The following is a 17,129-nucleotide window of genomic DNA, read 5'->3' as shown; positions in this document are numbered from 1 at the left end:
ACACACACACACACACACACAAACACAATCTATGTGGAGAGACAGGGGAGTTACCACTGGATGCTCTAATGGTCACTGTGGTGTATGAGGGTGGCATGTGAGGTGATCAGAACCATGCTCTGGGAAGAGCAGACCATCTGAGTGGCAACTCAGAAAGTGCTCTTCGAGGTCGGCAGTAACACACACACACCCACACAAAGTACCTGGGTGGTTCAAAGTCCTTGACTCTGACTAATCCCTCTCATGAAACACACACACCACACACACCTCAAAATCTGTTGCGCAACACTGTTACCTCTTCAGGGATCTTATTCAGAAGCCAATGTTCATCAGACCACACAGAGGCAAGCTCACATTAAATTTGACATTTCCACTCATCTCTTATTCAGCTACATCTTCCTCAAATCCCCCTCTGCTCCATTCTTCATCTGTTCACCCCCTTGCTCAGCTAAATATGTTGTATTATCCTCCACTCACCCCCTTCACTATAAAGCTAACCCTAAACACCCCCACATACACAGGCACACCCGCACACAGCCCTCCTCTGCTTTATAGAGAGATACGATGCTCCCTCAGTCTCCCTAGAGTCTCTGTGTGTGGCGATATTACCAGCCCTGTTATGAGTAATGGCCCAGAGTACTAAAGCTTGAAATAAACTTTAATCAATTTCACAATGTGTGGCCCTGGCTAATCCATTTGCTGCTTTTCAGCTGCACAGCAGAGAGAAACTATAACCAAACACACACAAACAAATACACACAAGCAAGCAGACACACAAACACACACACACAGCTCCTAACCACCACCTTATACCACAGATCAGATTAGCCTAACCAAGCATTTGTGTTATACTTACTCATCTGGAAGGCATCCACATCCAGCCCACGCACACACACTCTCTCCAACCACTCTCCAACTGCAGATTAAACACTAAAGAGTGATCACCATCTACTTCCCATCGCTCTCTCCCTCATCCCTCTCTTCCTGTCTCCTATATTTAGCTCTATCCGTGATTTTCCTCTTTCCTTTCATCAGAGGCTCCAGTTTTGAGTCATTAAGCAGGCCTGCACAGAGCCCCACTCGGCCCCCACCACCCCCCTGCATTTATCCACACACAAACCACTTGATCTGATCTCATGCACTCCATTCTATTTCACTCGCCTGATCTTGAGGCCAATTTAATCAACCTATTCAGAGAAATAGTATTTGTGTAAATCTTGATCGTCTGTTGATAGAATGATTGTGGAAACTACACTACATGACCAAAACATCGCTTTCCAAAATCATATGCATTAATATGGAGTTGGTCCCCCCTTTGCTGCTATAACAGCCTCCACTCTTCTAGGAAGGATTTCCACTAGATGTTGGAACATTGCTGCGGGAACTTGCTTCCATTCAGCCATAAGAGCATTAATGAGGTCGGGCATTGTTGTTGGGCGATTAGGCCTGGCTCGCAGTTGGCTTTCCAATTCATCCCAAAAAGGTTCGGTGGGATTGAGGTCAGGGCTCTGTGCAGGCCAGTCAAGTTCATCCACACCGATCTTAACAAACCATTTCTGTATGGACCTCACTTTGTGCACAGGGGCATTGTCATGCTGAAACAGGAAAGGACCTTCCCCAAGCTGTTGCCACAAAGTTGGAAGCACAGAATCCTCTAGAATGTCATTGTATGCTGTAGCGTTAAGATTTCCCTTCACTGGAACTAAGGGACCTAGACCGAACTATGAAAAACAGCCTCAGACCATTATTCCTTCTCCACCAAACTTTACAGTTGGCACATCCGCCAAACTCAGATTCGTCCGACGGACTGCCAGACGGTGAAGTGTGATTCACCACTCCAGAGAACGCGTTTCCACTGCTCCAGAGTCCAATGGCAGCAAGGTTTACACCACTCCAGCCAACGCTTGGTATTGCGCATTTTGAACTTAGGCTTGTGTGCGGCTGCTCGGGCCATGGAAACCCATTTCATGAAGCTCCAGACAAACAGTTCTTGAACTGACTTTGCTTCCAGAGGCAGTTTGGAACTCGGTAGTGAGTGTTCCCGTTCTGTGAGCTTGTGTGGCCTGCCTCTTCACGGATTAGCCACTGTTGCTCCTAGACGTTTCCACTTCACAATAAGAGCACTTATAGTTGACCGGGGCAGGTCTAGCAGGGCAGAAATTTGACGAACTGACTTGTTGAAAAGGTGGCATCCTATGACGATATCACATTGAGCTCTTCAGTAAGGCCATTCTATTGCCAATGTTTGTCTATGGAGATTGCATGGCTGTGCGCTCGATTTTATATACCTGTCAGCAACGGATGTGGCTGAAATAGCCGAATCCACTCATTTGAAAGAGTGTCCACATACTTTTGTATATATAGTGTATATAAAGTCATCCATATGAATAGTTGGTGAGCAGCTAAGTTTGCTGGCTGACAGCTGAATGTTACCATGCATTTATGAAAATGATGGCAATTATATAATTCATCCTAATGCAGCCTAAGGCTTTGCATTACTAATAAGCTGGCGTGTTTAAAGAACTCCATGTAATATCTTATTCTGCACATCTTACGTAATACAAATCTTACTTCCAAGCCTCCCCCTGTGTGTACGTCAAGAAGAGAGATTTAATTAGGTCAGAGAGGAAGAGGCGAAGCGAGAGGGATAACTAGGCCCAAAATCTGTCTATTCCATTTTTTGGCCTCAACAAGCGAGGAGTTTTTGTATGGAGGTCAATGAGAGTGTCGAATTTGGTCAACAAAAAATGTAATGGCTTATTTGATACATGTGGCTTATTTGATCGAAAATAAGTTCCGTAATGCTTAGGTTGCTACAAGTCTAATGATATAAGTAGGACACGTGACATCCCGGCAACTTTGAGAAAAAAACACTTTATATCGGATTTATGCCTGTTGTTCACACTCATATCTGCCCTCTCATTGACTAAAATGTTCCCACCTGATCTTGCCTCCACCTGAACTGCCTTCCATTTTTCAAGACATTTAATTTAATCATGAGAGTTGCCACTTGAGTATCTGGTCGATATAATGGATAATCTGTGATTAAGTCAAAACCAGCTTTAATTACTCCTCAAATTCCCCCTCACTGCACTTTCCCTCCCCTTCTTCCCTTCCTCCATCCATCCATCCATCCATCCATCCATCCATCCATCCATCCATCCATCCATCCATCCATCCATCCATCCATCCCTTCTCTAACACTAGAACAGTATTTTCTGTGCTGAGGAAAGACAGGAGAGTAGAGGAGGGGAGAGGGAGAGGGAGGTAGGACAATGGGTCATCTACATTCCAAATCCATTCACCATCTTCTGCTCTGATTGTAGTGATGTTGATCTTTATAACCCACTTACAGGCCCAGCCACCCACAAACAGTCAGGAGGACTAAAACCAGTAGAAACACAAGCCCAAACACTTGAAACAAACACAGGATTCACTCAGCCAGGCAGCCAAACAGAGCCATCTGGTTTTGGTCTCATCTCTCTACCTCCTTCTCTCTTCTCTCTTCTCCATCTTTCCCTCAGCCTTTCCCTCCCTTGACTCTCTCTTCCTTTTCCTCAGCCTCCCTCTTTCTCTCTTTCCCTTTTTCTATGTGTCAAGTGAATGGTTTGTCCTTGGTAAGGTGTTAGCAGCAGCAGTGATGGTGACGGTAGTGATGTCATCACCAGGAACCCACCGCCTCTCAATGTGACCTACATGCTTTATCGGACACCTCTACCTCACGCCTCTACCTCACGCCACTCCCTCTCTCTATCCTTCTCTCTGCCTCTATCTCACATCTCTCCCTCTCGATCCTTCTCTCCTCTCTCACTTTACCTCTCCCTCTCTGTCTTCCTCTCCCATCCGCTGTATCCGGAGCTGAAGCATGCCTGAGGTCAGGGTCTAAAATGGAGAGATTACTCAAACAGTACAAAGTCATATTCAATTAGGATGGCGGGATATTGGCTGTACAGTAAATTGCACAATTACTGCAGCACAGTGGCAGATGTGCAGCTCCATTTGCAGGAGTGTGCTGCTGTCAGTAGAGCTGGGTCATTCTATTAGAGCGGCCTCATGATGGGCCATGCTGCTCTGATGCCGTACATACTTAAACACAGCACAGACACGCTCTGCTCGCCACATTCATGAATGACAGTCAACAAGCCTTGCAGAGTCAGAGAGAGGGCTGTCTCTCTCATTAATTAATTTACTCTCTCTCCATCGCTCTTATTTACTTTCACTCCTGGCAATCTTGTTTTCATTCTCCACTCTTGTTTTCATCCTCCACCTCAACCCTAATTTTAACACCTTCATTCCCACTTCCTGTTTCTGTTACAGCACTATGTCACATGATGTATTTGCATAGGTAAAAATCCTTAGCACAAAGAGAGAGAGCTACAGCAAAGCTAGGCTATCAGTCCTCTGATCTATTAGCTATAGTAGTTCATGCTAAATTGTAATTATTTCGCCACTATGGCCTATTTATTGCCTTACCTCCCTAATCTTACTACATTTGCACACACTGTACATAGATTTTTCTATTGTGCTATTGACTGTACGTTTGTTTATCCCATGTGTAACTCTGTGTTGTTGTTTTTGTCGAACTGCTTTGCTTTATCTTGGCCAGATCGCAGTTGTAAATGAGAACTTGTTCTCAACTAGCCTACCTGGTTAAATAAAGGTGAAAAAAAAGATATTAAAAAAATAGTATACCCTGAGAGCAGGTGGCGTCATTCAGAGATACCAGACCCGGTTCCTGTATCACAACTAAAGCCAGCTAAAGGGTACCATACAAGCAAACATTGACTGACATAGTAGAGTGTGAAAGACAAACAGCTTGAAAGAGAGATTGAGATGTGCCACCACATACAGGGAAAAGTAGAGCTGGGAGTGAGAGAAAAGAGGACTTGAACAGCACACTAGGAAGCTGCTCTCATCAGCATGCCAAGTCAGGTTTGAGGCTTTGTTTTCCATTCTGTTAGGCTGCCCTCAGCCCTCTGTTCCCTCTAAACATTCAGCTGCCTTGACACGACATCTCTCTCGCTCTCTCAATTACATTTCAATTTAAGGGGCTTTATTAGCATGGGAAACATATGTTTACATTGCCAAAGCAAGTGAAATAGATAATGAACAAAAGTGAAATAAACAATAAAAACAAACTGTGAACATTCCAAAAGAATAGAGACGTTTCAAATGTCATATTATGTCTCTATACAGTGTTGTAACGATGTGCAAGTACAACAGGAAAAATAAATAAACATAAATATGGGTTGTAATTACAATGGTGTTTGTTCTTCACTGGTTGCCCTTTTCTTGTGGCAACAGGTCACACATATTGCTGCTGTGATTTCACACTGTGGTATTTCACCCAAAAGATATGGGAGTTTATAAAATTGGATTTGTTTTCAAATTCTTTGCGGGTCTGTGTAATCTGAGGGAAGTATGTATCTCTAATATGGTCATCCATTTGGCAGGAGGTTAGGAAGTGCAGCTCAGTTTCCACCTCATTTTGTGGGCAGTGTGCCTGCCTACGGCAGACCTGGCAAGGCTATGCTCACTGAGTTAATACATAGTCAAAGCTTTCCTTAATTTTGGGTCAGGTATTCTGCCACTGTGTACTCTGTTTAGGGCCAAATAGCATTCTAGTTTGCTCAGTTTTTTGTTAATTCTTTCTAATGTGTCAAGTACTTCTCTTTTGTTTTCTCATGATTTGGTTGGGTCTAATTGTGTTGCTGTCCTGGGGCTCTGGTTGTGTTTGTGAACAGAGCCCCAGGACCAGTTTGCTTAGGGGACTCTTCTCCAGGTTCATCTCTCTGTAGGTGATGGCTTTGTTAAGGAAGGTTTGGGAATCGCTTCCTTTTACAGTAGGTGGTTGTAGAATTGAACAGCTCTTTTTTGGTAATCAGCGGGTATCGGCCTAATTCTGCTCTGCATGCATTATTTTGTGTTTTACGTTGTACACAGAGGATATTTTTGCAGAATTCTCCATGCAGAGTCCCAATGTGGTGTTAGTCCCATTTTGTTCATTCTTGGTTGGTGAGTGGACCCCAGACCTCACAACCATAAAGGGTAGATGTTTAGGCAGAGGTATGTATAGTTTTTTGTGTGCTCTAGGGAAATGGTGTCTAGATGGAATTAGTATTTGTGGCCCTGGCAACTGGACCATTTTGGAACACCATTATTTTTGTCTTACTGAGATTTACTGTCATAATTTTCATTTGAAGAAATAATTATACAGACCTGGAAGAGATGTATCAGTGACCAATGACCACCCGTGCTAACAAGATTTATTTCCCTGTTTTTTGTGTGGGCAGAACTGATTAAATAATACTAATTTCTCCATCTTCATTTCATATAATTGTATACGATGAGGACTGCTGTTGACAGGCAAGTCTGTGATTGTCCTAATGTCATTTCAGAACCTCTATGGCAGGCAGTTCTGTAAAGGTTGGCATGGCAACCAGATGCCCTACCATTGTCATAACTCTGCTAGATCTCAAATTACATGTAATTCCCCTGAGTGCTGATGCAATCACTAAAAGGTGTTGGATAATACATAACCCATCACACCTTACACGAATGACCTGGTCTGAAGACCTCATTCAGTAAATAACGTGCATATTAATCCATTAGGAAACACCCTTAAGTGCATTTTAGGACAAGTGGAGCACTGCAGATTCAAGGTTGATCCAATGCAGTTTTTCTTTGTCCCCTACTACAGCATACTACTGAATATGCATAGAGGATCCACTCCAAAGCATATTTACACGTCCTCAGAAATACACACAGAAAAACGATACGTGTACAAACACTCATAAGAAGTAAAGGCACACTCTTAGAATCCAAAGACTTAGAGTGGATTTAAGCATAGGCCTACTGAGTAAGCAGCATACTAAAGAAGAAAGATATATTTTGTTTAACATCCTCACAGAAATGACTATCTTTATGAGTTGTTATTTAAGTCACAGCCCTTAATCCTCTAAAGTTAAACTACAGTACAATATATCATCAATTTCCATCTTCATGTATTTTCTTCAAAGCTGCACACAAAACCTAGAGAGCTCTCAACTCAAGCCTGCCAGTGAATGTGAAATGGGCTATGAGGACTGATATGAAACGGACAAGGTGGTGAATTCTCTATCTCATAAATTAGGGTACACCTCCCATTGAAGCCAGAAGTATTGAGGATACAAGGGATTTAAAATTAATATCCAGGAGGGAGGGTGATTTATAGTGCCATTGAGCTAATTATTTTTTTACGTGGAAAAGTGGAACTTTCCATCAAATCCACCTTAATGTGAACTTTGTAGCGGCGTGTGGGAGAGAAGGCATGAGGGAGGGCCTATTGATCTGGCCTCAGTGTTTCAGTCAGACGCTCACAAAAAAGGCCTCTTAAAATATATGGAAAAGCACTTGTAATTATGTAGACTGGAGGGCATAACTCACCTGGGGTCATTTGTTTGGTTTATACTGCATATCTTAATTAAGGCCTCAGCCGCCTCACTTTGAGGCAGTAATTCTGATATGAGGTCGTATGTTCAGTCTTTCCAGATCCTTGATATCCTTCGTCTGCTGTTATGGACTGCCCTCCTCAATTCAAACCACAGCTTTTCAACAGGGTTCAAGTCAGGAGACTGAGATGGCCATGGCAAAATGTTGATTTTGCGCTCAATTAACCATTTCTTTGTAGGGTTTGATTCGTTTTGGGGGTTATTGTCTTGCTGGATGGTCCACTTGTGGCCAAGTGTCAGCCTCCTGGCAGAGGCATCCAGATTTTTGGCTAAAATGTCCTGGTACTGGAAATGTTTATGATGCCGTTGACTGGAAAAGTTTATGATGCCGTTGACCTTAACAAGGGCCTCAGGACCAGTGGAAGGAAAATAGCCCAAAAACATCAAAGATCCACCACCATATTTTACCGTAGGTATGAGGTTCTTTTCTGCATATGCTTCTGTTTTTCAATGCTAAACCCACCACTGGTGTGCGTGGCCAAAGAGCTCTATTTTCATATCATCCGACCATAGCACCAGTTCCAATCCAAGTGCTAATGCCATTTAGAACATAATTTCAACCAAAAAAATGAGCATGGAATATAGCTCAGTATTTGTCTGATTTATTACATACTGTACATACTGTCCAATGTACAGTAGCTATTACAGTGAAAAAATACCATGCTATTGTTTGAGGAGAGTGCACATCAACAAAAAACTTTTATCATGGCAACTGGTTTGATACATTCACCTCTGAAGGTAAATAATGTACTTACATTCACTAATCTTCCTCTGATTTGTCATCCTGAGGGTCCCAGAGATAAAATGTAGCATAGTTTTGTTTGATAAAATACATTTTTATATTCATATGTAGGAACTGGGTTCTACAGTTTGAAACCCTGACGATTGAACCCCTTACGATTAATCGCAAAATGTAGCTGTAATTTAAGATTTTTTATACAAAAAGCATTGATTGATACAAAAAGCATCTTGATTTTGTCAACAAAGTCAGGTAACCTCAATGTCAACTTGTTTTGACATTGCATTGTTGTTTTTAGCTGTATAGATTATGTATTTTGTATGTTGTCACTGTATTTGGAAGACTCAAGTTAACTGATTAAGTCATAATTTATGTATACGACTTCTAAAGAATAACAGACATCCAAATAATAACATATCCACTGGCGTAATAAGGCATCCAATATTGGTGAAGTCATCACTTCGCAACCTGGTGAGCTTACAGTAAAATAGTTATTAGCTTGTCGTAATCAGATCCACCAGTATATATTCAGATGACAGATTCCAGAATGGCTACCTCACTGAGGCATAGCAGACTGCCCCATCAGCCCGCCAGAGAGAATGACGCATTAACACGCAGAGAGAGATGAGAGCTTAGAGCTGTGCACAAACTCAGACAATATCTAGGGACAGCCCTACATACTGCCTCTCCTCTCCTTCATGTCCCTACGGCCCAGAGAGAGAGAGAGAGAGAGAGAGGAGAGAGAGGAGAGAGAGGAGAGAGAGGAGAGAGAGATGCAGTTCAGTATTAGTGACAGGTCTGTGGTTGCTGCTAGTATAGCGAGGTATAAGGAGGCTCTCAGCTGTTTGAGAGGAGCAATAGCAGTGGGTGACCGGGCCCCACAGGGACTGATGTGATTATTAAATATCAGGGTGGGCTGCCAGAGTGCCACCGCTGATTCACATGAAAGGGTTTGGAGCCATCAGCATTCTCAAACCAAGCATAACCTACTATCCTCAGCTCTCTCTCTCTCTCTCTCTCTCTCTCTCTCTCTCTCTCTCTCTCTCTCTCTCCTCTCTCTCTCTCTCTCTCTCTCTCTCTCTCTCTCTCTCTCTTCACTCACTCACTCACTCACTTCACACATTTTACAAAATGGAGGGATCTCTGTGACTGTCCTACACAATCTGTATTGTTTTCTTCTTGCTGAAATTACACCCACAGTTACATCAGAGTCTTATATAAGCCTTTAATATTATGCGTGCCATGACACAAAACACCATTAATAGATCTAAGCATCAATACCCAGCTCGCTAAGTGAATCTGTCACCAGCTCTACTTTGCCACGAGCCCCTGGCTTTAATGCAGCGTCGGGCTACAATTAGAGTAGACATGGGAACAGAAATATATTAAAAAAATAAAGATCATTTGTTGCCCGAGGCTTGGTTGCACAGTAAAATATTAATGCTCCTCCTCTGCAAATATCGCTCAGAGGGACAAAAGAAGTCACTTTTTCTCCACAGAAACATTCATAAAATAAAAAGCCCAGAGAATCCCTGAGGCCAGGGCTCTAAAGAACAGGGAGGATAGGCGGAGGAAGAGGGAGAGAGGAGAGAAGGAGAAGGGGGAGAGACAGAGAGAGACAGACAGAGAGAGAGAGAGTAAGAACCATTCTGCATTAACACACACACCTGAATAGGCCCAGTAGGACTCCTCGGCCGCTCTTCTGAGTCTGCTCCCGGGCGCTCGGCCATCTTGGCTCCCTTGCGTGGACCCGGGCTGCCCTCCTGTCAGCGCTGTGTGGGGGAGAGAAAGGAGAAGGATGTCACCAAAATGGCACTGCACTCACTCACTGTGGTAAAACAAAAAAGCACTGCTCTTGCTAACAGCATTCTCATTAAGAAACAGAGACCGACTGTGACTTGGACACAGCCGAATTACACAGCCAGTGCGTCAAACAGTGCTTACAATGACTTACCAAAACATCCTACCACAAAAGCCACAACAACTTCCTTAAAACTTTGGCATGAATACAGATACATAGATACATAGTGTGGCTCATTGGTAAAGAGATCAGATCAGATCCGATTATGCCAGGCTCATTGTGACTGTGGGGCCTCTGGGATGTGAGCTGCGGGCTGCTGAGTTTTTGGGTAAGAGTCACCCACACTCCTGCCCCTCACTTGCTGTGCCACAAATGGGCTTTGGCAGTACCTGGGAATAACTGGCATTTTACAATTTATCTGACCTAAAATGGCCACATGCGGTTATGAGAACAGAGAGAGAGAGAGAGAGAGCGTCACAGGTAAGAGGACACGTGCTGAGCGCTGGCTGACCGTGTGGTTACCTCCTTACTCACTGCATCACCAAGGACACTGGGCCACCGGAGATGTCAATCAAAGCCTAATGATATTTTAAAGGCTCCTCGCTGGGCATTGCGGTTACTTAAGGGCTTGATATAAACAATGGGTGACTCTTTGTTTCAATGACAGACCGATTTTTCTCTCTTCTTTAATTCTTGGGGATGTAAGCTTGAGCATGCCTGTGAATGTCAATGAGAGGCCAGTCCATGGCTTTTCTATGAATTACATTATCGATTCCCAATGCTCTCCCAACAGAAAATGTTATTATGCAGCCCCACCCTAACCTCTCAATCCACGCCAAACCCATTCTCTCACTATCCTTCTTCTTGCCTTTCTTTCTTTCTGTCATTCATTCCCTCTCCCATTGTCTCTTACCCTTGACTCTCTTTCTCTAACACACACACACACACACAAACACACATGCACGCACACACACACACATCGTACAAGCTCATCTCATTCTTCCCCACATGCCTGTGAGGCCCCAGGAGTTAACCCTGTCCTCTCATGGCTGTAGCACTTCAGCCGTGGCCAGTCATTTAACAGCTAGCCACTATCTACACAGGTGTCCATTGAAGCAGTCAATCAGTCCAGAGTGCCAAAGCCCAGCCCAGCACTGAAACTATCCCCAGCACTGTAACATAAGAATATAAATATGGGGTGGGGAGGGGAGAGGGAACTAGGGATGGGAGGAGAAGAGGTGCTGATGGGGGGAAAAGGCTACAGAGGGATAGATGGCAGCGTTTGGGTAGAATGAGAGGAGAGAGGTAGATAGAGAAAGAGGGAGAGAAGAGGACAGAGTAATACAGTGTCGGGTCATAGTGGGGTGGGACCCTTTTTTCAGCCCAGCCCACTCTCCTAACGACAGTCTCTGGGTCACTGTGATGGGCAGCCTGCTGCCTGGCAACCTGTCAACAGGAGGAGAGGAGAGCAGGATGCAAGAAAGAAGGGAGAAAAGAACAAAGGCCTTCTATGCGTTTTCAGAGGAGGAGGAAGGAGGGGGGAGAGAGTAGGGAACAGGCTTCGACTGGTAGTGCCAGTTTAAAAAAGTCACAAGCAATGTTCCCTCTAAGCTGCACGCGTGCGTGGGCACGCAACACCCCCAGGACTGCCGTGGAGAAGAAATATCAGCCTGCGAAGAGAAGCACGAGATTGAACTTCACTCAACTTTCTAGAGTTTTCCCCGTTAGTTAACACTATCAACGTTTCCCTTTGCTGTGGGAATTGTGATGAATCAATGCAATATTAGCCACATTCAATGCAACATACCGAACTATGCAAGACTTTGTATGCAAAACTAACTATGCAAGAGATTTTGTTGTAGGCAGTGCACATTGGAGTAGGATTATATTGCATTGACATGCCTGTACTCTACACAGAGCTGCAGTAGGCCAATACGCAAATAGACCATTGCCATATATGGATTTGTGCCATTCACTTTGAACTGGACTGTGAGCATGAGCGGTCGAGATTATTATGCACTTGTTTTGAGTTAAAAGCGAGAGCTGCATGTAGCCAAGTGGGCACATTTCTTAATATTCTTTGCTAGTTAGTGAGTTATTAGCGCAGTTATAGATCATTTTTAGTCAGTAATAGGGGAGTGATTGCTTCCTACAAGAGCACAAAACGTATACATTTCTAGCCATCTTTGAAAAGTGAGTCAGGTAAAGAGCTTTTTTTATGTCTTAAAGGGGCAGTGTTGTATTTTGAGACAGACTTTAATAAGCTAAGTAGCCAATAGGCAGAGGGTAGCATAATTTGTCTGATTCTCTGTAATAATGGTTTGGGAATAATAATGACTTTTATTTTTGCATCAAACAACACAACAAAATGTTCAGTCACCTCCTTGTCTGAAAGACAGGTGGATAAACAGGTTCATGTCAAGCCCTGCATGTTTCTTTCAAAAGTTTCATAGAATGTAGGCCCACACTGGCTGCTACTGTAGGCTGAATGATCGAACCGCTATTTCCATGTTAAAATGTTATGTGATGTATTTTTTCACATTTTTATGGTAGGCCACTCTGGTAGCCTACATTACGATCCAATAGCCACAGTAGCCTACTTCGCCACTGTTAGAATAGTACATTAAAGCAGGTACAGGAAATGCACACTGGAAGTTGCACAGAACATGACATTTGCTCCATGCGGAAAGAAATTAGAGGGAACATTGATCACAAGGGCTCAGTGCCGGTTTAATAACACGTGGAATACTGTATGTGCGTAAGACTTTGTAAATGTTGCAAACTATGAACAAAAGCACATAGGGGGAACACTGCAATTCCCATACAACACATCCACGTTCTCTCCTCCTATCCACTGCTCTCTGTGTCTTCTACCACAACAGCCACCACTTCCCTGCTCACCCAGACCCTGTCAAAGACTATCAACATCAACACAGCCAGGAAAGCAGCAAAAATACACAACCACCACACACGCATGCACACACACAACACACCACACACACACACACACACACACCACACACACACACACACACACACAACACACACACAACACACACACACACACACACACACACACACACACACACACACACACACACACACACACACACACACACACACACACACACACACACACACACACACAGATGCACAAATACAAACCACCACACAAAGACACTAGCAGTCATGTGTCATACTAATGACGCAAGAAACCCTGTCCTAAAAAACAGCATCTTATTCAAACTCATTGCATAGAGCACATAGTGTTATGAGGGAACTTGAGAAAGTCCTTGTTTAACAGTGCAGGCAATGCTAGGGATGTCCTATGATCTAGTCTTTCTGCGAGAGGTTACATTCTGCTGCGCTGGTCTAAACAAATGTTTACCTAATTGATTTATAATTTCCTATTTGACAAATGTGCTCTTATTGAGAGAGAGATTGGGGGCTGACATTTTTGTCAGGCCATCTCTGCAGAAACAATGATATGGGAGATGTAATCAAACAAGGATCCGAGTCTAGAACTATATTGTTTTATTCAGATCCCATTAGCTGCTGAAGAAGCAGCAGCTACTCTTCCTAGCCCTATATCTATATCTATAAAACTTCCCTGAGGCTAAGGTCACGACTTTAACAGAAAGCCAAATGAAGTAGACAGTTCGGCAGTGAAACAGAGAATGAAGTAGACAGTTACGCAGTGTCCTGGAAACAGAGAATGAAGGTGCCATTGGTGGCTTCACAAGGGTAATGAAGTTGTGATTAGCTCTTTTTGGCAAGACCTGCAGCACCTGCAATGTCAACTCCCAGATTCACTAGGATAGAGAACTCACATAGAGCTCTATTTGAAAGGGGTGTTCAGCAAGGTCAGAATGCACACACACACACACACACACACACACACACACACACACACCACACACACACACACACACACACACACACACACACACACACACACACACACACCACACACACACACACACACACACACACACACACACACACACACACACACACACAACAAAAACACACACAACAAAAACACACACCATGCAAATCTGCATGCAAATATAATATACGTGAATGCCAACAACAACAAATGTGCTTCCTTGCTCCAGCTGTACGTACTGCCAGAACTCCATAAAGCAGAAAGAAACTGAAACTTTGACTGACCCTGTCTTTTGTTTCCACACTGAGCGAATCACACAAAAGTTCCTCTTGAGAAAAGAGATGGAAAGTATTGGTTCCTGCAATCAATCAATCACAGCAGACCAGCCATTGAAGCTATTGCTGCATGTTTGCTGTCACTTCATTCAAACACAGAATGGCTTTTTTTATACCACTTCAGTGGTTCGAGGAGGCAGAATGGGGTGTCCAGAAACACACAGTTGGGTGCACATACACACACACACACAGAGCACAGTGTGGGTGTGTGGTGTGTGTGTGGTGTGTGTGTGTGTGTGTTGTGTGTGTGGTGTGTGTTGTGTGTGTGTGTGTGTGTGTGTGTGTGTGTGTGTGTGTGTGTGTGTGTGTGTGTGGTGTTGTGTGTGTGTTGTGTGTGTGTGTGTGTGTCAGCCAGGGTAGTCCTCACTACTGTAATACACTTAATTAGCATTATTTTCATCTCTCTCCAATACGTCCTTACTACTGAAGGACATCCGCGACAAGCAAACACACACCACACACACACACACACACACAACACACACACACCACACACACACACACACACACACCACCACACACACACCACACACACAACCACACACACCACACACACACACACACACACACACACACACACACACACCACACACACACACACACACACACACACTAAAGCCTACTAACAGAAATACAAACACAAACAGCCACACCACACACACATACTGGCAGTCCAAAACACTTGCACCGTGGTGATCAGAGAGTAACAGCTGTCACGTTAAATAAACCTTGCAGGGCTGTAATAGTCCTCCACACACTCTCTGGTGGGTGCCCAGATCCTCTGCCAGAGGGACAGGCATAGGGGCTTGGGAAGGGATTAAGAGGGGGCTGGGGCTGTGAATGGGGGGTGTGAGGAATGGGGGCTGGGATGTTGGTCTTGGCATTGGGCTATAGGTTAGAGGCTGTGGTTGGGCCTAGGGCACCGTGTTGAGACTGGGTAGGGAGAGCAGCAGAGATGAGAGGGAATCAGTCCCCAGAGAAAAGACAACCCAGCATGGGGTGAGTTCACTACAGTCTCAGCCAAAGGCAGTGAGAGAAGCACACAGAGGGAGAGAGAGAGAGATATGGTGAGAGAACGCTGTAAAGCCAAAATGCTGGTGCATCGTCCATAAAGCAGAAACACTGGGAGGCAACACGAGAGCGTGTCGGAAGCACATTACTCAAATGGGTCTTTAGTGTAGTGGAAAATGCACTTGAAGACACACGGCGGTTCCAAGCGCCCGTCTCCCTGTGTGTTTTCTCTCTGCATTGATCTGCTATAGACAGGAGACAGTATGCACCACGGCTGGTCACTCCATGCACACCAATGTTAATTAATAGGTCGCTGAGCCAAACACAAAGCCAATGCTGACACCTCCACTGTGAAGACATACAGTCCAGATACAGTTAACATCGCCTTTTGTCCACCGCAATTACAAACACAGGGGCTGCCATGGGTTCCTTTATACTCCTATCACACAAAAAGGCACATGATGTCACTGTGAAAGACATAGCCCATTCATGTTTCAGTAGCTACAGCCATCAGATTCTGTACCCATTTAAAGCACACCATGGAACCAAGTCCCTTATAGATATTGTCTTTGTTCTTTGTTCATACCCTTATTTTTGTATATATTAAAAAAATATTTTTACCCCAATTTCATGATATCCAATTGGTAGTTACAGTCTTGTCCCATCGCTGCAACTCCCGTACGGCGAAGGTCAAGAGCCATGCGTCCTCCGAAACAGGATCCTGCCAAGCTGCACTGCTTCTTGACACACTGCTCGCTTAACCCGGAAGCCAGCTGCACCAATGTGTCGGAGGAAACAATGTACAACTGGCGACCGAAGTCAGTGTGCATGCGCCCGGCCCGCCACAAGGAGTCGCTAGAGGACATCCCGCAGGGCCAATTGTGCGCTGCCTCATGGGTCTCCCAGTCACGGTCGGCTGCAACACAGCCTGGGATCGAACTCGGGGCTGTAGTGATGCCTCAAGCACTGCGATGCAGTGCCTTAGACCGCGATGCAGTGCCTTAGACCGCGATGCAGTGCCTTAGACCGCGATGCAGTGCCTTAGACCGCGATGCAGTGCCTTTAGACCGCTGCGCCCCTCGGGATGCCCTTGTGTTCATACCCTTTAAGAGTCCCCGAGACACAATTGTTCTTTATTTAACTAGGCAAGTCAGTTAAGAACAAATTCTTATTTACAATGACGGCCTACTTGTAAGCCCCCCGGCCAAACCCTCCCTAACCGGACGATGCTGGGCCAATTGTGCGTCGCTCTATGGGACTCCCAATCACGGCCATAGGTGGAAGCAAAAAAAGTCCTATGTTTAAGGGGATTAATTGTGGAACCTACAGTAGCAGGTTTAATGTAAATAATATGGTCACATAACGCTACAGGTAGTCATTAATGGCCATGCTAGATTGCCGATGTCAGACAAATTCATGAGTAAGAAGGTGGACCTCTGTGTTTTTAATTTAGAGTTATGGCTATGGTTGGGGTAAGGGTAAAGGTTAGAGAAGTCCTTATAGCATTGCCCAATAGCAATGACCAAATCTACAGTACATGCTTCCCTGTGAGGGAGCAGTTATCTCATAAGAATGCAGAGCAAAGGACTGTGAGTTATCTTTAGTAATGTTCCGGCTGATTGGTGGAGGATGGAGAGGTGATTTGTGGGAGTTGTCTTCGCTTACATTTATTATTATTTTTCACCTGCATTCATCACTGGCATCATGGAGAACAGGAAATAAAGATAAATGAGATGCAGTCGTTTCTTTTTTTCTGTTTATTTATTTCTAAACGGAGGCTTGAAGGTCAGTGCATATAAACAATCCATAACACATGTCACTTAGCAAAATCCAAGTACAGACAATAGACATTGCTACTGCACTG

At 44.3% G+C, this 17,129-nt stretch overlaps 1 protein-coding gene across 1 annotated transcript in view; it reads right to left on the bottom strand.

Annotated features, from left to right (window-relative positions):
* LOC111968171 (receptor-type tyrosine-protein phosphatase gamma) overlaps positions 1–17,129 on the bottom strand; it is a 328,528-nt gene that overhangs the window by 234,910 nt on the left and 76,489 nt on the right. The window contains exon 2 of the mRNA XM_070442954.1: positions 9,897–10,001. Within this exon, the coding sequence (XP_070299055.1) occupies positions 9,897–10,001 (105 nt within the window). The remainder of the gene's footprint in view (positions 1–9,896; positions 10,002–17,129) is intronic.

Source organism: Salvelinus sp. IW2-2015, linkage group LG1, assembly GCF_002910315.2.
Source record: "Salvelinus sp. IW2-2015 linkage group LG1, ASM291031v2, whole genome shotgun sequence".
NCBI lineage: Eukaryota > Metazoa > Chordata > Actinopteri > Salmoniformes > Salmonidae > Salvelinus > Salvelinus sp. IW2-2015.
The sequence above is the reverse complement of the archived record's forward strand: the minus strand, read 5'-3'. Positions and strand labels throughout refer to the sequence as shown.